The 24,486-nt window shown below is 43.2% G+C and overlaps 1 protein-coding gene across 8 annotated transcripts in view; it reads right to left on the bottom strand.

Moving 5' to 3' along the window:
- Positions 1-24,486, bottom strand: part of Mamo (zinc finger protein 628-like) — a 207,230-nt gene that overhangs the window by 8,597 nt on the left and 174,147 nt on the right. Inside the window, exon 4 of one of the 8 annotated variants that reach the window (XM_070662590.1) lies at positions 453-23,326. The exons of the other annotated variants lie outside the window; for them this stretch is intronic. Within the exon in view, the coding sequence (XP_070518691.1) occupies positions 22,733-23,326 (594 nt within the window). The 3' untranslated portion in view covers positions 453-22,732. Of the gene's footprint in view, positions 1-452; positions 23,327-24,486 lie in introns of those variants that run through there. 8 annotated transcript variants of the gene reach the window in all.

Genomic DNA, 24,486 nt, shown 5'->3' on the forward strand with positions numbered 1-24,486 from the left:
AGCTTCTCAATTAATTGCAATCGCAATTTGCATAATCCGAACAATTTAAGCGATTCGCCGACACCCGCCGAGGATCTGGGATTAACTCCGAATAACTCGTCGTCAAATCTCGAGTAATTTTAGCTGTTCGAGCATCCCCAGAACGTGACGGCGACTCGCGCGTGTGACTTGAATAAAATGTTGTTGGAGAAATATTGTTCAAAAAATCTTACCCACTTGCCTCGCGAAGCGCTGCTCGAACGGACGTCCCGGCGGGCAATTGTTTCACGCTCGAATGGAAGATTATGAACTATACACTTACCCTTTGTATCGCGCGAGCGCGGCTTATGATAGCGATAAACAATCCCTATGGCATAATGTCGCTCCGGGCTTCACGCGAGATTGGATAAAACGGCGGGGATTGCGGTGCGCAACGGAGGCAGGCAGAAACACACATCGCATAATGCGTGACGTATTGTTAACACAAACAGTTTGCAGCTTTTATTTCACAAATTGTTAATTTACAACTATGATATGCATTCGTTCGTCTAAGAACCGAAACAAACCAGTTTTATTTTAATTTACTTCTTTTTTTGTTTTTTTTTCTGTTTTTTTTTTCTTTTTTTTTCTTTTACGCCAAGCCAAGTCAATTGTGGCTATCCGCTGTGATCGGAACGCGTTTGTCGATGTCGATGGAGCTTTTACGGACGAGAGCGGGATTTTTTTTTCTTTTTTTTTTTGGAGTAGGTTTATTCTCGCGAGTTTCTGAGAGGATGATTTTTGCCGATTTGTTTTTTTTTTTTTAACGAAACGTTCGATTCTTGCCGACGTACATCTGAAATATATATGTGTACACAAGCGTTCGTATTTGCACATATGCGCCGTTAAATCGAGACCCCAATCAGCACACAAATCTCAGGACGCATTCGCCGCGACTTTCGTGGCTCTGATTAAAAATTCCGCGACGTTCAATTCCAGATAATTTGAAAGACCAGACCTTTCAGCAATTCGTCTGCCAACACTTGCGAACGCAGAAACGTATCGGGTGGACGGAAATGCTCTCGAATTATCCGCTCGGTCGTCTCCTCTGTCGCATCTTACACATTTTCGGTGTTCCGGTAAGCGCTTGTGCAAGTTAAACGCGACGACGCTCGGTTATAATGAGCTTGGGGACGTGGTGCAATTTTTTTAACAATACATTTTCATACGTTCTCCCCGCGCGAGTCGTTTACGATAGAGACAATTGCGCACGATGGTGTCAGATTCTGTTTGTAACGCATATAATTTTATATCTCATGAATATGTAATTTATCTCTGGTACAAAATAAGTATACACGAAAAAAGGAGAGGCCTAATTAAACTAAGTCTTACAAATAATGCGTTTAGCGGAAATCAATGTAATTGGTGATCTGGCTCAAATCCTTTGTTGCGTTTACATTCAATAGTTTAATGGATGATATGGTAACGTGACCAAGAGTGTTCTGTTAAAAATTATTAGATATGGTTCGATCGTCGCTCGTTCGTTGCCTAATCACGTACGAAATTGACATCACGCCGCTCTGCTATCACCGAACGGCCCGTAGATATAATATCCAAAAACGAGACGCATTAGCCAGTCGGTCGATCGGTAATTTTTTTTTATTTCGCCGCAGAACGAAGATCGCGCCTCGATAACTCATATACGTGTCCTATCGCAGCCCGCAATATCTAAGATCAGCAAGGTCGCACTCGGGAATTCCGAGTATCACGCGATATCGCACACGTACCAGGTGTTCGTAAAGCAAAAAAGGAGCAAACAGTGCAACCGGATTAAATATATATTGATACACTCATCAGTCGTGAAAAATTGTACGGCCGTTCGCGGCGAGAGCGAACGTCGTTGATAAGAGGCTAAATATATAATTAAAATCGCGTGTAGAAATATTAATGCGATGTTTTTCATCGATACGATAATGCGGCGACTAAAAGTCTTTAGTTTCAAGTACTTCTTGTATCAATTATTTTTTTTTTTTTATTTTTTCTTCTTTTTTTTACTTCGTGCATTTCTCGATATACAATTTTCGAGATACGATCGCACAAAGTAACTCTGTAAATTTAATCGACTCAGCCCGAGATAATGTTGCAATTAAGTCGCGTAATTTGTCGCAGTCTTAAGAAATGTGTTATATATTTTATTTCATATGTTTTGTTAATATGCGATTACGTTCTCTTTTACTTTGCACTGTTTTCTCTCTTCCTTTTCGCGCTTTGAGTTTGATAACCCGAATAGAAATTCATCTAATATATACGATTCAAAAAGTAAGGTTGCCGTCTTATTAAAAAAGAAAAAAATCTGTTTAGTATCCACTCGTTTAACCACTGTCCAGCGCGGGCCATGTAACGAGACAATTATTACTGACTAATAACAAGTTAGAAAAGCTAGATATCGAAACAATTGTTTAGTACTTATCGTTAGACGTTTCGAGCGTTACATTTTTGGCTCAGTGCTGGACAGTTTTGCTAGACGACCACGAAATAAACCACGGATTGGCTAGATAGTTATTAAACAACGGTTAGGCTCAATTTCCATTCGGGAAGTGATACCTTTATGAATTTTGATATACGACCGTGAGAACTTAAGATATCTAGAGTGCGACCGAGATGTCTTTTCAAGAAAATCTTTGAACGAGTGATCGAGGTATTAAATGTTTGATTGCGTCGAATAGTAACAGAAAATTGAAAATACTTATAAGTTTTTTTTTCTTTTTTTTTCCTTTTTCAATTAAATATGTCTTTGCTCGAATGCGATTAAAAAACCTTGGCTATACGCTATCGCGCATAAGCGCCGGGGGCTTTTACGTTCTGAAAACGTTATTTCGTTCTGAGCTGCGACAAGCGCGAGTTATATTGCTCTTAATTTTCCGCGACAACTCGGCGCATCGGAATATCGAGTGCACATTGTCGAATGCGTCGCGGAGAGATCCTAACGGCACCATTGGCGTTTGCGTACCGTTTACAGCTCTCCCGTATCCGTTCTCGCGAAGTCCGATAATCGAATTACTAACGCCGCGAAATAGTTTCGAGAGTCTCGTCGCAAACAAACATTTTCTCGTCGGCGATCAAATTCCGTTTCTCGCTCGCTCGAAGAACAACGCTCGCTGTTTTTCGCTGACAAACTATGTGTACACTACACATTTCCCTTTCAGCTTCCACTCTCTCTCTTCTTTTTACGCTTTCGCACACACTCTTTCTCTTTCTCTCACCCACACACACACACATGTACGCACACATTCTCTCTTTCTCTCTCTATCTTTTTTCTTTGCCTTTTTGTCTCTTTCTCTCCCTCTAATATTCGATAATCAAGCGAATGGGCGTGGGTGCTTGGTGTCGAGATTGTGCTAAAGTGGAATGGCATGGGCATTCGATTCCTTAAAGGTCCGGTTACATGTTGTTACGCTTTAACAGCACGTTATTAAATCCTGGGAAAGCAAAATCTAAAACTCTGGTTGGCACAAAACGAAACGAGTAGTGGTTGCCGCGGGTGCCGGCCGCCGTCGTTGACGGACGGACGATCGGACACCGCGGCGAGTCGTTACAAGTATGAAAAATATTCCGGTAACCATTAACACCGTTTAAAAAAGTTATTGCATCTGGGTAACCTATGTTGTATAGGTACACGTTTCTCTTTTATCGTATATTGTACAAATATTGTTGTAAGTCGGTAGTACAAACGTTACTGTAGAAAACATAACAATTCGTAGGTTTCGTATGTCTTTCGTATCGTTATGGAAAGCTTAAGTGTTATACAATCTGTTAGTACTATATGCAAGATTTTCAATCTACAGGGTGACTCCGAAAATATTGAACACTGCGTTGTCTCTGCGCGTGTGTATGTGTATGTGTGTGAGTGTGAGCGTGGGGTTTTTGTGTGTGAAAATGTGTACATGTTTATATGCGACCTCTTTCCCTCTTCCCCTTTTTTTTTTGTCTTTGTTCTATCCTCTCCTATATCTTTCGATTACCGGGGGAATCAAAAACCGGGGAGTTATATGAAAAATTCGATCCCGCTGTAACCGAACCTCGGCAGACGGTATTATTTTCGTCGACACTTCGGGAAAACGTTATAACCAACTAGAGTACCAAAAAAAAATATATATATACATATAGGTACATATAAATAAAAAAAATATATATATATTTCCAACCAATTTAAATATTTTTTATTTTTTTTTACGCGGACTGCCTTCGTGTCGTTCGCCAGTGTTTCTGTTAACGCGCGCGAAATACAGAAGAAGGTAACGCGGAAATGCATTCGTGGATCCCGGGCTATGTGCTTGCTAAGTGTCGCAATTGTATAATGTTGCCGCGCGAAAACAATGACGAGAACGGACGCATCTTGGGCGGAAATATGCAGTGGGTGCAGAATATGACCGACGTCCGACAATGCTGATAATTCTCGGTACCCTTAGCCCTCGTTATATCTTCCGGACGTTGGCATTCAGTCGACGCCGGAATGCCCCGGGACTCTATCCGTGCGAAAACGTCGCGTTTCCAAAATACCTTAAAAAGCGACGGTGTCTGAAATATCCCCGCTAGTTGTATTTAAAGCGCGCGCATACCTCCAGCAAATTCATTCCGAGAGTGCTGCGCGCGTAAAATGCACCGTCGCATTTGCACGTGGCGAAAGTTTCGCGCACCTCGCATCGACATTTCGCCTTCCCGCGGTTCTTTTCGATGTGCGAACGCGGCCTTCGAACTGCGTTTCGGCCGAGAAGATAACAAATTGTTTTCGCGAAACGCTTTCGCACACGTACGCGCGGAATGGAAGATATCACGCGTACCAGATGAGAGATACCCCTTTCCCTCCCCCGCTTCTTCCTTCCTCCCCGCACATCCCGCGCGTATGCATGGCGCGGTAAATCGGTATTCATCAAACGCGGTTATCGAGCGTCGGCGAGCTGCACGCCCCGTAAGATATGACGTGTCGGGCGTACAACTTTTTTCTACACTTTTTTTTTTTAACATGTACGGGACGTACTTTGAAAAGCTCGGCCGGAGGGAGAAAGAGCGGCTTGACAAGGCTGAACGTCGGGGATGGAAAAAAGGAGGAGGAGGTCGGGGGAGGAAAAACGCGGGGACGGCGACAGAGACGAGAGAGCGCGAGAGGAGCGAGAGAGAAAGAAAGAGGCCGTGATCCTGCCGCGTCGACCTTATTGGCGGAATTCCCGCGGAAGAGATCCCATTAATAACGGAGCGACAAGCAGGCACGTACCCGCGGCCCGTCGCGCGGCGGGGCGCGGGCCGGGATGCACGTGCTTCACGAGTACACACTGCCGCATCTCGGCTGACGCGCGCTGCATACACGCGCGTTCCCTCCACCGATCCCTCCGCCGCACCGCGGATGCTGGAGTACACGTGCGCGCGGATGTGAATCCGATAGCGACGCCGGCGGCGGCGACGGCGGCGTGAGGCGAGGCTGTCCTTTCACGTGAACGAAAGAAAAATTGCAAGTCTTGCAAAAACTACAATCGCGATCCGCAAGCGGATTTGATTCGCGCTATCGATGTACGCGACGCCCAAAGCGACACTCGTAAAACGACGATTATCAAAACGTTAAAACATTAAATCTTCAATTTTTTTTCCTTTCTTTTCTTTTTTTTTTTTTTTTGCTTTTAACGCGGTAACGACAATCGAATAACGCTCGTTTAATCGCTTCCTCGCGCGTCTTAAATAGCCCACCGCGATCGCCGTATCAACGATGACGACGTTTGAAGTGCCGGTGGTGGAATTAATCATAGTAATCTCCCGACGCGATAATTTTTTCCCGTCTCGTTTTTTCAACGAGCAATATTCGAGATTCAATTACTTCTTTCTCCATCTATTTGAAAAGCCCAGCTGCCCGCTATCGATATTCGCGATATTGATAGGTAACACTAATCGCCCGAGGATTTTTCTTGAATGAACGACGAATCAGCCCTCTCAGTCGCTCTTCAAAAAATTTATCCATTTAACTCAACAGTTTCCACGCGCATACAGACACTCGCATACAAAAATAAATCTCGTTATTTATTCTGTTAGTTATTCCGCAAGTAAGTCTATCATTTTTTATTTATTTACTCGTAACTCTAAAATATATAGTATATATCACGATAAATCTCCAATTTCTTTTTAAGATCATACGCCTAACTTTTTCATCTACAACGTTTGACAAAACTCGATTCGAGACTATTTCGGCGAGAAATGTAGTATCTCTGGCCACGTTTGCAATGCTACCGTTAACCAAGTTTAGTAATTACTGGTCATTAGGCCGGCCAGTCATAGTCATTCCATTACTTTGAGAAACAATTGCGGTTAACTAGCCTAGTAACCACGGTAATTATTAAACGTGATTAATGGCGCCGTGAAAATGCAGTATCCGTTACCTCTGCCTTGATTTCTGTGTTCGGTGAAGATCGGTATTTCTTTTTTTTTTCTTTTTTCCTCTTTTTTTAGGACAAATTTTCTGGTGCGACGCCGAGTGTCCCAAAATCGAATTTTACGACACCGATCGGCGGTGTATCGTCTCGCGGACGTGTCCCGGGAACGTGTAACCGAGTGACCCGATCCACAAGCTCGCGAAATACGCGGCACCTCTAACTGGGGTAGTAGTGACACGCGGTAGGAGTCGGACGCGACTCGGTACGACGGTGGCGGCAATAGTCGATCGCGTCTGTCGCCGGTGGATATGTGGATCGTGGAGGAAGCAGCAGCGGTAGGCGTAGGCTTAGCGCGGCCCGATCAGCCGCTCGCACACCTGTCCGCGGTGCACACACGTGCAAGGCGCGTACGTGGAAGATGCATGGGCGACGTAGCTCCGGGTTTTTACGTGTATGTTGGTGCGTGCGTGTATGTGTGCGTGTGTGTGTATGCGTATCTCTCGTACATGCGTCGCGTGCTGGTACTGCACGCGTAGGCGTGCCTACCTGTGCACAGAATCGCGCAGGTAGGCGTGACTTGGGGCGGCGCCAGGTGCATACACCCTGACCTATGCTCTCTTCCCTCTCGTTCCCTTCGCTCTCACCCTCGTTCCTTATCGCTCCCTTCACCCTCTGACCGTTTTCCCCGCAACGGCTCGTCTCTCCTTTTGTTTACTCTCGTTTTCTCTTTTACCGCCACCTACCTCCCGCGACGCACGTGTCCCCGAATTTGCATCGGCCGCCAATCTCTCGGTCCACGATACAAAGCTCCCTCGCGCGCACGATCGACCGAGGGTCGTAACCGCTGATAACTCCAGAGAAACATTTCTTTCCGCCCTCCCATCTCGTTTTCCCGATCTTTTTTCCCCGGTCTCGAGAGTGCACGCACACGTGCGGTTGCTTTTCAGACAAGCCGAAAGATATCTTCGCCCGTGATATCTTCATCTTTATTCCCGTTATTTTTCTCCGCCGTGACTGCCCCGTCTCCTCGCAGCCTTTAACGTGGACTGAGAGATGCACTTCGACACGTGCGTGCATTAGATTCTCGCCAACACGATTCTGCGAGATCCACGGAATCTTCCCGCGATTTTCCCGCACAATTTTATGCCGCGTTCTTTTACGATACTCGGGGATCCACGAGTGCAAAGTTTTTACGTACACGTGCGCGCGCGTGTGTGTGTGTGTGAATGTATATGTATTGGAGTCGATAGTAAAGTAGGAGTTAACTTTTATGCGCGCAAGTAGCCGCTTTCAATTTTTCTATAACTAACAATAATTAAGACAATCTGTTTTACATCAATGTAATATTTTAGTTGCTTTCTTTCCGCTGTCGTACTTTTGCGAGTATCACATTGAACGCCTTTCGGGTTCGGTCAGCCCGCGGGGATCGATTACATTCTTTTATTGATTTTGCGATTAAAGGAACAAAAAAGGAAGTTAGGAAAATAAAACATACGGTCGGTAGATTAATTATGGAGGAACACAAAATTTTAATGTCACCGAAATAGTCACAGTTCCATTTTAATAGCGTTGCGAAACTGAGGAAGATTTAAAAAACAATCGCCCGAGCATCGTCTCTCGTCGTCAGATTCGCAAGATAGTTCTGTACCGCTTACCACGGCCAGAAGAACGACGTATCTCGTAGGTACACGTGTAACGAGCCATTTTAAAGCTGTCAAAATGTATTTTGGACTTAAATATTTCCGAATTTTTGAAATTTTTTTTCTAAACGATAACGTTAATTTTTTTTTCGCGCAATTGCCATCGATCATGCAAAATAAATGGAATTTAGCGAAATGTTATTCTAGAAAATGATATCCAAAAGATTTCAACAAAGAGAATTGCTTGTTTCGCTGTCTGCATGTAATTTTTATGTTTACGCGTTCCGCGCGTTATTTCAGCGTGAATGATATTCGCGAAGATTCTGTAGGTAGGCGAAATTTTTATCAAAAACGCGATTGCTTTGCTCAAAACGACGAGTCGGGGGAAGGAAGAGAGGTAGGAAGGGGAAGGGATAAAAAATCGCGAAAAAGCAACGTTGCCTAATGCTGGCCCTACGGGTATGCGATGCGACTTTCGAAAATTGTACAAAACATGAATCACAGTAAAATAAGAGAGCACTCGTGCCCAATGTATAAACAATAAAGTATATATATATATGTATATATATATATATTATAATCCTACCTATAATATATAAGAATTTTTATCAACACGTTCTCGTCGCGCTAGGTTCCCTTTCTTTGCCTAATTCTGTATCATAATGTCAATAATTATGATTAGGTGTCCCCGTAGTAATAATGCCTATGCATCTTTACATAATAAACTTTGTCTTAATCTCTAAATACTCATTGCCTATAGTTAATTTCAGTTTAGATTAATTTCTATTCACATATTTGTCTCTATATGCTGGTGTATACAATAACTCTATGTATATATCTATATCACTAATCATATGCAATATATGTATATAATATATCGTAGAATATATAATATTTCTATGCGTGTCCATATATTTACAGTGCCCGGTGATTTTTTTTTCTCGCGCTTTATCATTCACTCTCGTTCGCTTCGATTTTTCTTGCACTCTGCCCGACTTTTGTATATTACATTCACTCCAGTTTTCTTTTACAATATATATATATATATATATTTATATATATATATATATTTTATATATATTATATTATATACTAAGCTATTAAAATACTAGTATAAATATCTCTTGACATATAATATATATTTTTTATATATATATGCATTCATTTGTTTATTCATTTATTTATTTATATATGTATAGTGTAGAGTGATCGCGGCGGAGGCGCGGAAACGGATGGCTATTACTGTCGAAAACGATATACATCGATTTACACGCATTTCGACGTCTCCGCGAAGTTGCCCTCCCTCTCATCTCTATCTTTCACCTCTTTTTACATTTATTGCTATTGGATTCATTGCGTAATAGGTTTCTCTCGTGTGTGTATGTGTGTGTGTGTGTGTGTGTGAACTGATATATTCGATTTCATTATATTTGCCTACGTTTTCCTTTTTCTTTCCTCCTCCTCACACGCTCAACGGCGCGGCGGTTTATAGAAGAGAAGATGTTGAGCGAAGCGAATCGTTGAAATTAGCCGCTCGCGCGCAACGTGATCACGTCGTTTCACGCTTCTCCGATCAGACAAGTGCGCCGCAGTTTTGAGTTTGCTTAAGTAATTAATCGCGGGTGTTAATTAAAAATTAAGGACCCTACGAAAGCGAGGGTACGCGCGCGAGTCACCGGGCGACTCGCAGCGTCACCTTTTACGTTATCGAGCGAGTGTCTTGAAAAATTTGTGAGGCTAAAATTATATCCGGTCCGAGTAAATCCTTTTGCGCGTTTCCTGATCGTGCCATCGTCGACGGAATGTCAATTTTTGCATTTTGAAATTCGCAAAAACGAGCAGTGATATTTTCTCTCTGCACGCGTTTGAGAGACACCGTGATCAAATATTACCGCAAATACTATCATTTACAATAGCTCGATTGGATCAGCGGCAAATTTTATGAAAAAAAGAAAAAAAATTATATATAACAAGTCCACCTCGGTAATTAAAAAACGGGAGCTTTTCATCGAGCGAAAATTTTATTTAAATTCGCAATCCAAATGCGAACAGAATGAAATCGTACGGATAAATCGCGACGGCTATTGTTTCGCGATTTATCTTTTACCAATTCGATTCGAAATCAGTCTTTCGATCAATGTGAAAAACGTATTGAATTTGAGGATTGTAATACGGGAATTTTTGACTCGCCGTCTGACTCGCCGTCGCGGATTTCTTTTACCGTTCGATCGCTCGATCTTCTCTTCCATGAGCAACTACTGCGACGACTATTTGCCGCACGCCATAGCTTGCCGATTGGATATTAATTAAACTAATCTTAATATTTATTACTATTGTTCTGTCTCGCGCACTTCTCTCCCCATTTTAACAGCAATAATTATCGCTCCAGATCAAGGGTTGAGGCAAAGTCTCTTAGAAATTACTATTGCCGCTTGCAATTTCCTTTTTTCCTCCGCTCGTTTTCTGCCAACTGACACCATCAAGTAAATTCGCACAATTTTTAAATTTAATCGCGAATTAACGAAATATTCGTCGAGATGTTACACGGCACTCGATATAATTAGATGGGTAAGCACTGAACGAAATTAGAGCGGCAGCCTGGAAGCAGCGGCTGGAAACGGTCAACAAATTTGCACTTACGGGGTACAAATTTATTACACTGTTTCGATATAACCGATAAAGCTACCAGCACTAAGCGTTTGCCTTTCGCATCAGATACTCGAATACATCCGGCCGGTGAGATTAATCGATAATTTCAATTTTACGCGTTAAGCATAAGCTCTCATCCCCTGACCTGGTTTCAGGTTCGTGCAGACTGCCCGCTTGTTGCCGCCGTGTGAGTGCATTCGCGTAACAATACAGTCGTTCGAAACATATAAAGGAAGGCATCAACGAGTATGAGCGACTGCTTCTATATGTACACCTAAGAGCAGATATGGCATTTTCTGCGATGACAGCGGCTAGCATACGTAACCCTAGGCGACAGAGGCAAGGGATGAGAGAACGGGAGGGAAATCAGTCTTCGGCAATCCGGCCGGCGCGGTATATGATACATGCGGCACATGTGAAACTCGACGCACACGACGCTAAAGTCGCGTTCGCTAGCTGGCGTCGCCGCAGCAAACGTCATATCTGCTTTTCAGTGTACAAGAGCGAATAACGTCTCTCTTTCATTTCTTTCTCGCGCTACTACGGTCAAATGCCTGCCTAAAAACGCGCGGTGATAAGAGATCGTCCTTTTTGCGGGGCCCCTGGCCGAAAGAGGGCCGGAAGGAGTTCGAGATAGAAAATATCAATTCGAAATCGCGAGTGTGCGTCGGCGAATGTGTTAACGTCTATTCCTGAGATGCGACGAATAAAGAGCGCCTAGTGCCGCCGCGAGACCGTAATCTGCGAGCGTGTCGCGGAGCCTCGTGATTTCGAGGCGCTTACCGCCCCTCGAGGCGAACCGGATCAATTTACGCGAGTGCCGCGGTTTGGTTAATTAGCGGCTCGATTGCGCGCCGCGAATCCACGTTTTCACGCGCGACACACGGGCGCGTCACGATAAACCACGGGATTCGAGTTTCGGTGGATGGTTCACCGTCGTTGATGCACCTTGATATGAAGTAGAAACTTGATATGCGAATGTTATTCGTTCAAGCACACCGTAGACCCGCCGTACGGTCAAACGCACGAGCACGTGCGTGCTTTACTGCCGCGAAGGGACAGCACGAACCTTCTTCACGTAGGTGAACCGCCGCTTTCGGCCGGTCGTCTCCAGTGCTCCTCGACCCGAGGACTTTACCTCTCGGCTTACGAGAATGTGATCGATTGAGAAAACGATTAACAGAGAACGATTTCGCGGAAACGAGCTCCAATTCATTGACGTTATCGCCGAGTGGCTCTTTTATGGAGGGGAGGAGAGGGAGGAATCGTTGCCTCCACTTTAATCCCCGCTTTGATTGCGAATAATCGAACGTAACCACGCGTAATGCGCATCGGAGACCCACCGGCTTATGTGCATTGTCCTACAGGGTCGGGACACGTACGCGCGCTCGCACACACATACGTCGCGCTGACGTGCCTGCCGATAATATGCGTGTGTACGTGTGTCGGGGGTGTATGTGTGGTAAGGCTATCTCGCCTACGTGTAATCGTAAATCTATATGCTGCTGTTCGCCTATGCCTTGCGATAAAATATTATACGTAGGTATGCTTATGCCACTTATTGTGTGTGCTTCCTTTCATTTTCAACTTGTTAATCGTTAATGCCTACTTATATTACAATCGATCGAGCACGCTGGCGGCCTCAGCGCTGTCGATTCGTGTCTACCCCATTTCCTCCCGCGATGAACCGGGCGCGATCGAATTCTCATTTCGCACGATCTTTTTTTCCGCTAACTTAAGTTTTTTTTCTTTTCTTTTTTTTTTAAATTATTTATTAATTTTTTTTTTTTATTTGCTGCATTGGTTTCCGATGACTCGGCGATCGCGCGGCGCGTAACCGCAGTGAAAGTCGCGTCGCTCGTCGATGCAATAGTAAATATCGTGGGGAAATAATTAACGTACGTACATTGCGCACATTTCCGTGATAGAAATTCGATAACGCGCGTCGGAACTTGCACGTCGATGGGCGAATAAGTGCGCGACGTAAGTTTTATGGATATATTCTCCTCCCCCTTCCTTCCTGCAACGTTTCGAGATCGCATTACGTCCGCATTAAAAATTAAATGTAATTTGACAGTGGATATTATGCGCTGCGCCCGCGATATATGCGAATTTCCGCATCACTTGTATCGAGCCGGAATTAATAACCGCCCGAAGATACATACGTATAGCAGAGATGCTCAACTCGGAGATTCTCAACATTGAAAAATGGATTTGCGAGCGAAGAAAACTTAATAAGAGACGTTGTAATACAATTAGCGGCGTTTGTAGGAGTAAAGCCGGATAGTCGTCAATAATATATGTGCAGGCATGGTACATATAAAAGGGCGGGATGTTATGTCCAGAGCTATTTCAGTATATACATGAGGAAAAGAAAATAAAAAATGTTGCGAACGGAAGTTTGTGTATTTGAGAAAATAGGTATCCATATATTTTAATATATGCTTAAGAGAGAGAGAGTAAATGTAATAATATATATACTGAATAGTCAATAATATTAATAATTAATAATAATAATTAATAATAATAATAATAATAATTAATAATAATGTGTATATGTTAGAATAACAAAATAAATCTTACGTAACTTAAGTATACTTGCATAAGGATGATGATAAAAATTAATGGTACAATTAAAAGAGAAACAAAGCACCGTCATCACATCGGGGCGGCGTTCGAATTCGGAGCAAATTCGCGTGCCCCTGAGGAACTTTAGTCCGGAAACAATATAGCGACACGTGGATCCGTATGTGTATAAGTACCTAAAACAATTATTGTACATCTGACGTTCCTTTTTGCTCCCCGTGATTTTTTCTTTTTTCTTTCTAAACGCGCAACACCATTCGTATTAGCGCGGGGCGTTCACGCATCGCTGCGAATCCGCGAGAAAAAAAAAATCGCAAACTCGCGCGTGCACGCACGCACGCACGCAAGCACACACGCATCCACACACGCTGCTTCCAATCAGAATGATAGTAACCCTAATATCTTGTACTTTGTTAAAGTGCTTGCCAATTACACGTCGTGTATTCGTAAATGTATTATGTATAATATATATATAGATGTAGGTGTATATGTATATGTATATATATTTTTTTTATGTATATATTATATAAAATTAACGACCGATAATATTGTATACACGCATACGCTCGGAACAACCTCGACAGGATTACTTAACTCTTTGTAACTCTTTTAATACTGTCAATTGTTTCCTACTAAATGAGAAGATAAAGTAATCCCGGACACCTCGCGGGAAATCGATTCGAACTATCGACAGCTTCTAAAATAGAAACGAACATTTTATTACGTCTACATTCGTGCGTTAGCGCCCTGCTTATAGTAGCTATAAGTTTTCATGCTCGATTATTGCTCGTGCGCGCCCGATCTTTTACTGCTAATCGTATTTGGATCGCCGTCGTCCGTATTATGCAACGGAGAACGACCACGCGGCACTTTACACGTACTGCGGATGTGAATAAATAAATATTTCGCGTAAGCAATGTTATGCAAAATGTCGAAACACATGAATATCAATGTAATAATTATTATTACGTATAATTTGGCTTTTGGAATTCTTTTAAAGAGTTTTGCTAAGTTGCTCATTTAAATTCTCCATTAAAACACGCTGTATACATATATTAAATACATTTTTACGATAATGAGATTCCACATTTTTAGTATGCCCCTTTTTGAATTCTAAAAACAATTTTGAGATTCATTAACAAGTACAATTAATACACTAATAATGCACCATCATCCACGAACTCTAAACCAACGAGTTTTTTTTTTTTTAAGTCTCTCGTATTAGACGTATCGCCAGAAATGCAGTAAAATTATTTTTCCGGCTGCGGGTTATCGAGTTAAATTATACGACGAACAATTTAGTACTGTGCATTTTCTCGATAATTTTTAGCCAATTTTTCTTTTCCCCGTTTACGTTCTCGCTTCTTGTTCCCGCGCACAGCTTCGTGCTCCAAATACGAATAGCAAGAAAGGATAGAGCCAACGCGAAAATATGAGGGATGCAAAGAACTTAAAAAAAAAAAAAAATATATATATATATAAGTAATAATATGAATATAACCCTGGGAATGAATCGCGAGGTTCGCGTATCGATTCGCACGTCTATTTCCGATTCGCCGCATCCGTCACGTAGCGCCTAACGCCGAAAGAGAAGAGGGCAAGAAAGTCCACTTGTCGGTAAGCTGCCTTCCTCGCACAGGAACTCTAACTAGGAATTAATCTATTACTCGATATGTGTGTATTGCATCATGACACCATCTGGCAAGAGGATAAATTGCGCTTCATATTTACAGGCGCGTCCCCAGGTCGCATCGCGCCGTTCTACTCGAGATACGCGAGACGCAAGAACGTAACTGCACGGAACCCGAGATATTATATAATTAGACGACGAGCACTTCGTAGTTGAAAACACGCGTAATCTCCGCTCACACTTTCAAAGCGTATCTTAGCCGGTACCTTTATCCGCAACATTTTCATCAACTCGATAACAATGTGATTTACAATGATTATAAATTTATTTCATAACGAAGCTGCCCCTCTCGGTCAGTAAAAGTATTTATAAACGTCGTATAAATTTCAAACAACATTCACTAATTCGCTTTTCAACGTTGAAACATCGAATAAAAAAAATTTAACGATCAAAAAGGATTTTCATTAATTTCTAAATATATTTCCCCTCCCTTTCCTCGAAATTTCGAATTTAAACGGCGTAAAAAAAAAAAAAAAAAAAAAAAAAACATCCCGTATAATCGTTTCAAGATTACACGCCGATGTTACGTTCCTACGTCTGTGATTATATCAGCAGACTTTTCGCCAAACATACTGACGCGCGTCGCGCGAAATCAGCGCAGAAACTTAAGTTACGCCCTACACGTATACGAACGAAAAATCTCACAACGCGTACGGACGGAAGTAAATACGGTGGGAACGCAATCGGTCGGGCTCCACGAATCACGGTTCGAAAGATATTACGCACAAGACTGGCCTGCATCAAGTTTCGGGTATCTTGAAAGATCGTTTTCGCCATAGTCGCACACCACCTGGCGCGTCACAACGTTCATTGCGACATTTACACGTTCTAACGTAAGTACGAGGCTAAATCTAAACTATGTACAGTCGAATTAGAACGGGTTTTTAGGAACTTCAGAACAGAAACTCAAAAGCTACTACGAAACTAAGTTAGGATCCTCGACGCCGGCGGAGATGGGAGACCCGTGAAGAAGGGATTTAATTTTTTTCCTTTTTCTTTTTTTCTTTCCAGGATCCCCAAAGGCCGGAGCTGTCAATGTACTCTAATTTCCGGTTTGCCATATTCCCGACGGTAATAAATTAAGGATAAATTAGAAGCATTTCCTACGTAAAATATATGCGATTTAGGAGCTTCGTGCGATCTTAAACGATACACTCAGTATTTTTGGCCAAAGTCGCTCTTAAACGGAACAAAAGCCTAAGTACGTACGTACGTATGTGTGTGTGTGTGTATATATATATGTATGTGTATATGTGTGTGTAGGTGTACGTGACGAATACTTATACAGCATATACATACAAATTCACCCTATATACAACACAGTCCGACGTACAATAATATCCGAGGCACGTGCATCTTCTCGCGGAGATTCGCGGCAAGGGGGAATGAGATCGCAAAAGAAAATTGCAATTTGGAAGAAAGCAAGGAGAAAGGCGAGAGGGAAGGAAGGGAAAGAAAAGAGGAGGGAGAGGTAGAAAACAGGCAATTAACAAAATGTACGTTCGGTTCAACCAAAGATTTTCTTCGACGCGAACTCTCTCTCGTCGCCGCGAATAATTAACTGCGATCGATATAGACCAGATACACCAGCAAATGACCTGTCGCAAAAATATCTCTACGTAATTTAATTTCTGTCCTAAATAGGAATGTCGCATCGCCATCGTATCGTCAATCGCGTCATTCTTTTTCTCCTACGTAAAAAGAGCGAACTTAGATTATTTCGTGTACCTGCAGAGACGAAAGGAGATGCGGCGGTCATGCTGGCGCATCCGTATCTATAGCATCTACCTACGTCTATAAAATATCTATAATCGTGAGGCACGAAATGCCTCGGAGCGAATTTCACGGAGTGGAAAGAGGATTCCTTTGAAATAGGAGAGCCTTAGAGCGACGTAGCCGCTAGGAAACTAAACGTCAACTCGTATTTGCTCTCCTTTCTCTTTCTCTCTCCTCTCTCTCTCTCCCGCGCTCTCTTCTGCGTATACACGAGCCGTTGGATGACTTAAAACCTAGGTTAATTGGAACTTTGCTAACTGATTGTACCCTACGCCAGCGGTGCACGTCGTGCCGCTCATTAATTCTCTTCTCGATTGCACTTTAACGGACGAGATCGCCCGTATCCTGCGCGCGTTCTGCGTTCGCGGCGCGAATAATTGCGGCTCCGCGCGCTTCCGCGACGCGTATCGTTGCGTAAACGGGACGACCCCGGAATTTGGCGAGCAACGTGGAACCGCGAGCAGCCGCGCTTCTTGAAGAAATCTCGCCGATCGAATTAATGAAAGTGAGCGAGGCGACAGTTCCAGTTCGTATAAAAAAAAAAAAAAGAAGAAGAAGAAGAAAAAAGAAAAAGAAAGACAGAATAAAAAAAGAAATAGAAATAAATAAGGGAAAAAAAAAAGAAAAAAAGAATGAAAAAAAAAGAAAAAACTAGAACGCGAGAATTCGAAGCGTTTGAGCGTCACTATCCAATTTATCTATCGTGACACGCGCGCAAAATACACGCGTTTACGTGTTCGTAAACGGCGCGATAACGCACGATAGTCGCGTTCGTTACATACTCCTTCCATTGTATTTTTACGGTTGCAAGGTTACGTCTGCGGAATCCTCCGATTAGCATTTTAACGTTTTCTTCGCCGATCGATTCGACTGGACTTCGGGGCGGACAACAGACACGTGGCGGAAAAAAAAGAGAGAAAAAAAAAAAAGAAAAGGAATCATTGACGATAAAGGCAGCGTTTGCGGGGAAACCTCATCATGGTTGTTTACCACGATCGGAACGATGAAAAAAGTGCGTAGCTCCGCGCGATTACGCGGAAAATTAACGCGAAGTGCATTCGAACGCAAAGATTACGACCGAGTCGCGAGCGGCGATATAAAATGTCGAGTGACTGTGAGTCACATTTTATTTTTACAAATTTTTTTCGCGATGTTACACTCCAGTCGTGATAAAGAAATCGGACTGTCGAAATAGAGCATAAAAGATGAGAAAGCGGTATAAATAAAATAAATATGACATTTGGAGAGCAACGACAATTTAGTTGCACTTCTGTCGCACGATCACTCTCGCTAAATAAAATCTTCACCTTCATCCGCTGATTTTACAATTCATTGATTAGAACAATCTGACTTCCATTCTTTTCTTTTTAGTCATAAAAAAATTTTTTTTTTCCCCCTATTTTTTTTCAATCGGTAGTAAAAATACGCAAAAGACTCCCGTTTTATTTGGTTAAATTTAATTTATGTGCTGCGAGATGGTTCTAACTGAATAAGTTAATCAACGAGCATGCGAATGCGGAATGATGCCGGAACACGAAGAATTCGCGAATCGCGTGATAACGATGGCTGCTGTTTCGGGATTTCGGATATAGAGTTACGAGTTCGCGGAGAGAGAAAGAGCGCGACGTATGTTTAATTCGCGATATCATTATTTTAATACCGCGAGCAGATAGACAGGCAGACGCGTCGCCATCCGTTGTGTAATACCGTGTGCTGCGCGGAGATTTAATTAATCGTATTCCGGAATTTACAACCCGCTGACAGCATTTTTGATACGGTATTTGGAAACTTTATGATCCATTTGCCAAACGCCAACTCTAATCAGGCTCGTTCAGAATCGCGGCAGGACTTTCATTTCAATGTACCCTCTCGGTTTGCCGGTCATTAACGGCACCGTCACTCGTAAATATTAATTAAAATCCCGTTTTCAGAGGAATGCCGATTTACCAAACGAATATTCTGATTAAAGCTACGCGCTCTCGAGACCGTGCGTCGTCGCTGGAACGAAAATCTCGTCCTATCCATCTGTCGAAACAAATTAACTCGCGCGATAGATGCATAGATGCGATACTTTAAACGTCTTTTTGCCCACGAGTGCGAAATAAAACACGACCAGTGTTCCACTTCGAATAAATAAACCGAAATTTATATATTTTCTACAATAAAAATAAAATTCTTCCGCTTAAAATACGAAAGTATCTTGCCTTAATCGCACTTCTGTATGCGTTTACGTCTCCAAAGCATCGTACCGCGCGCGTTCGGAGGATTCAAACGTGAACACGCGCAGAATCCGAAGATGAAGGTACGCGTTTTCGTCGAGATGAATTTTTACCTTGGAATCGGACCGCCGTGTGTCACCGTGTATTAAGTTCAACGCCGCTCGAGAGATCACAATTCAATCACACACGCGTGAAAAGTCCACCCCCGCGAATCGAGGGTCTGAACGTCGAAAGACGAATGCATCTCCGAGATTAAAAAACTAACAATGATGGAATGTAAAGTGATAAGTGTGCTGCCGATGCGGGCGCGATATATCACAGAAATCGCAGAGATCGTGGCCACCACTGGAGACGTAAACGCGTTAAATTTTAAAAGTCAGAAGAAAAGCCGTCGTGTTCAACAAACGCGCGATCTTTTTCTACATAAATATGCAATTATCATAAATTTGATAAAATAATTCTGCTAAATCGTCGCGCACCGCGCGTCGCATACTGCCGATCTTAATATATTCAGAATAAATAAAATACCTATCGTATGCTCGGCGTATGCCGCTAAAGAGCACGACATTAAATTAGGAACATCCAGTAATTTTAGATTCTCACGTGTCCTCCGATAATTAAAAATAATATCCGATAAAATATTTCAAATATCCAATATTAAAAATAATATTCAAGTGAAAAGTATTAGCCGAAATCCGATGTTATTAAAATAAAGTCATCGTGAAAACGGTTACCCCTCGGTGCAGGGAGGCTTATTCCCAAAACGGCTGAGATAATTTTTTCGAGGTGTCGCTTTTTCCACGCGCTTAAGAGAACGACTACGGAATCAATTGTTAACAGATGATCTATTCGCGGCGTTTTGAGGGAGACCCGATATCAGCTCCAAGCGCGTATGTCGGCCACCGATGCCTCCCTGTTCCCTGCAAGGCGATCGCTTCGCAGGTCTCTCACGGAATGCGATGAATATTTCAGAGATCGATCGATTTCGAGCGACTCCTCCGCTCATTTCGCGGGAGGGAGAAAGGAAGGCCCTTACAAGGAGGACGACGGAAAGTAAGTGGTTGCTAAATATACAATGCGCTCGTCGAATCGCTTAAAAGGAAGAGGCCGGGGAAAAGTGCCTCGCCGCGTGTGTCCTCTTGCAATCGCATGCGATCGCCCCGGCCACGATAATGTGTTTACCGCTTGCGAGGATCCGCGAAGACGCGACTGCTTTTCATCCGCGTGCGCTCGCGTGTCGCGATAAATTAAACCACTCCAGATGGAAGTCACGTTTGTACCTTCGCCCTCGATGAATTAAATCCGTAGGTCGTCCCGTTCATTTTCCACCCCCCCAAAATAAAAAAAAAAAAATTAAATAAATAAAAAAGAAATTGGTCTGTTCGCCTTGCGTGGCACAGGCCACTTGCGTGTGCGCAATTACCTTACCTTATCTAGTAGGAAAACAAAAGTATGTATCTCAAATACTGGTTTTCTCATATCACTCGAACATTGAGGGGTTTACTGTGCCTAACGAAACAATATGCGGAATGTGAAGTAACAGGCGTGAGCAGTGATAATTCCGAGCGGCGGTCAGATAATTTATCGAGCAAGTGGGACGCATACGTCCCCAATAGATTCAAAAAGTTTGTACATCGTGATTTTATTATATTTTAAATTTTACGTATTTGCGAAAAATGCGTAGAATTTAAACAAATTAAAACATTCCTGTCGCGATTATCGAAAATTCCTCATTACGAGCAGACAAATTATAAAATTAATTTGGCGTTTGTAACATTACTTAAGAAGCACGCCTGTTACCGAACGTTCTACATTATACCGATCTCTGTTACGGAGACTTGCAACGTGTGCGATATTGCATTTGACTCGCTCGCGTTTAACTTCGATATTCCGTATATCATCGCACTGCGAGGATGAAATCCAACGAGAACCCCGTACTTTTTCTGAGAGCATACCCCATCCCGGCGTCTCCCCGGGGGAGTTATAAATAAATAAAAAGCTCGCGAGTGAAACGAAAGGTAGATGTCGTCCGGAGAACGAATCTCAACGTGATTCTCGATTATAACTATCTTACTTAAGGACATGACGTTAAATAAAAATTAAACTACAAATAAAAAATTAAGAAAAAAAAAAGAAAAAAAAACAGAAGTAACGTAATAGGTGTGTCGCATAGTCAGGTATTGCACTGTCTCAATGGCCACCGCGTCGCATACTCGTCGCGACCCATGATCTTCGAAGCAGAAGACATTGCACCAAATGTCCGAGAAGCCTCGCGACGAAAATCGCGCACTTCATTTTTTTTTAAATTCCCTTCTTTCTTTCTGAATTTCACTGCCATAAAACAAGTCCGCATACTTTCGCGGGTTACGAAAAGATCACGCGTAGGCGAGAATTCGATCGACGTTCCTATTGCGGCGCAAGTGCGGTTCACGTCGTATACCGGACGTGTCCATTAATCGTTGATGATCGGATCACAAAAAGAAAAAAAAAAAAAAGTGATGTCGCCTTGAAGAAAAATGAGGAACAAAAGTTTAATCGAAGAGGCCACTAATGCCAGCGCACTCGTAATAAATTCTCTTTTTCTCTCTCTCTCTTTCTCTCACTCTTTCTCACTTTTTCCTATTATGAATTTATGAAACCGCGCGTCCACCGAATTGCACCGCGTAGAATATCCGCAAAGTGGACGTTTTCTGTCTACCCCACCCGCCCCACTCACCGACTTCCGATCGTGTCTGTTGATCGTCGACGCGCGTCCTTATCCCAACCCCCCGTGTCAACTGTATAAAATATTCTCAATCATATCAACAACAGTCGCATCGTACATCGTACAACGTCAGTACATTATTACAATAGTTTATAGTTAATCGTAATCAATATAATATTCACAGCATTTTATCAAAATCTCTTAAAAGCACCAACCGTGGCGGCTCAAATTTTTCCCCTCACGCCCCTTTCCTCGTGTACCCTTCTCGTTCCGTGTCGTTTCTGCCCGTTTCCTCACCCGCGCTCTTAACTGTTTTTTTTTATTTTTTTTTTGTTTTTTTTTTGTTTTTTTTTGTTTTTTTTTAAACTAACCCCATGTCACTCGTACAGGTATGTATGCGTGTGTGTGTGGGTGTTTGTATGTGTGTATATGTATATATATACCTTTAATAATTTATCGATATATATATACGTATAATTTATAATATATATATATCTATATATATATATATATATATTTATATGTATATAATAAGCTAAACGTTTCGTCTTAAAGCACTGATTAAACGAGGGAGCTCGTTATTAACGTGTCCCTCCCCCTGAACACGCGTTTACCAACCATCCTAACCAAAATCACAGGACTAACTAGAAACACCGCCGGCTTCTTGCCCCGTCGCACGATTCTTGAGACCGTTGACGCGAGGGTGTCGCGCGTTGCGACGCCCGCGATCAGCAGATGGACGAGAGGGAGTGGGCGATACTGGGAAAGAATTGGAGAACGTGCGGAGCCGAATCCGGGTGAAATGTGCGGACGCGAGACGATGTTGAAGAGACGCGTCGCAACAACGGTGGAGGCGACGGCGGCGGCACCTGAAGCGGGGACGGTACCATCGTTGTCGTCGCCAGTCCATTCGCGCGATCGGCGACGACGACAACGTGGATGCTGCGTGAATCGGCGGAGTGTCCCCTAAGGTGATCGTCGTCATCATCGTTGTCGTCGTCGTTACAACTGACGGCGGCGACGACGGTGGTGGTAGCGGCGGCGGTGGCGGCGGCATAGCAACGACGGTCTTTGCTGCTGAGGCTAAGGCGAACTCAATGATGCGGCGGTGGCGGCGGCGGAGCCTCTTCCTCGGAGGGGTCCACGGGGCTCGGGGACAGGAACTTACGCACATACTTCGGGTAATGTGTCTTTTCGTGGGCCTTGAGTATCGTCGACCTCGAGAAGGTCTTGCCGCACAGCGTACACCGGAATGGCCGTTCGCCGGTGTGCACGCGACAGTGGTCCTTCATATGATGGCGCAGCTTGAACGCCTTACCACAGAATTCGCACTTGAACGGTCGATCGCCGGTATGCGCCGGTAGGTGGGCGATCAGTGAGCCGACGTCCGGGAAGGACTTGCCGCAGAACTTGCAGAGGACGACGCCGGAGGTCGGGTCCGAGTGGGCCGCGAGCTCGAAGTCCATCGGCTCAATCGCACCCGCAGCCGGGTAGTGGGCCTCCGGCGGCAGGTGCATGCCGGGCTCAAGGCCCAGCTGAGCCTGCAGCTGCAGATGGGCCGCCTGCTCGCGGTACTTGAGCGACTCGAGGCTGTGCGAGAGGATGTGCCGCGTCAGCTTGCTCTGGTGGAGGAACGAGGCACCGCAGTACATGCACGCAAACACCCGCTCATCCACACCCATCAACTCCTGCAACCAAACAAACAAGAACATCAACTTCTTGTCTTCCCTCTGGCGCTATGTACCCTCGCGGGAAAGACTTATCTCCGATTCTCTTTTTCTCTCTCTCTCTCTCTCTTTCTTTCTTTCTGAATCTCTCTCTCTTTCTCTTTCTTTCTAAATCTCTCTCTCTCTCTTTCTTTCTAAATCTCTCTCTTTTCTCTTTTTTTCTGAATCTCTCTCTCTCTTTCTCTCTCTTTCTGAATCTCTCTCTCTCTCTCTCTCTCTCTCTCTCTCTCTCTCTCTCTCTCTCTCTCTTTTTTCTTTAAAGTTAATCTATTTTAAATTAAAAAGTTTTATTCTTTTTTTCTTTTTTTCGTTCTTTGACCTAGTCTCGTAAATATTTTAATGATACGTTAATGTTATTTGGACTAACTATACTACTATGTATGCCGTAATAATACCACGTGATAAAACCACCCCGGCACTACTTGATCTGCAGGATACACAGATGCACACATATTTCACATATATGTATATATATATATGTCTATTATATAGGAATATGTACGTATGTATATATGCATATATGTGCATATGTATATGTATATGTATATACACACACGCACCGCAGCGTACCGTTTTAAAACGAACGCCACGGTAATCTTGAACGAACAAGAAAAAAAAAATAAGATATCCTTCGTATCGTGCTCCCTTTTGTCACTTTCTCTTTGTTTTTGACGACTAATTTTTTCTAATGCATCTAAGTCTTCGGTAAAAAAAAAAAAAAGAAATAAAGAAAGTACAGGCAAGCTCGTTCTCTTGACACTACTATAAGCACGTGTTGCGACTAAAAGAGGTCCCCTCTCTCTCTGTCTGTCTCTCTCTCTCTCTCTTTCTCTCTATCTTTCTTTCCTTCAATGTCTAATTCATAAAATCCATTCATTCGGAGGAGAAAGTGTCTCCGGCGTGGCGAGAAGTAATGCTTCTCGGTAGCACACAAGACGGAATTCACAAGAAGTTGACGCTCATTTTTGTTTGGCGCGCCGCGCACCCCAGGCACATGTATGACAAATTATTCGAGTGTGTTACGATGTATAAATATATATATGTATACAGGGTGTTCTCGAGTTATCGCCGTTTCTTTCATACATGGATTTTTTGACCAACTCAAAAATGTAAATGGAAAT

Source organism: Cardiocondyla obscurior, linkage group LG10 (genome assembly GCF_019399895.1).
Source record: "Cardiocondyla obscurior isolate alpha-2009 linkage group LG10, Cobs3.1, whole genome shotgun sequence".
NCBI classification, from domain to species: domain Eukaryota; kingdom Metazoa; phylum Arthropoda; class Insecta; order Hymenoptera; family Formicidae; genus Cardiocondyla; species Cardiocondyla obscurior.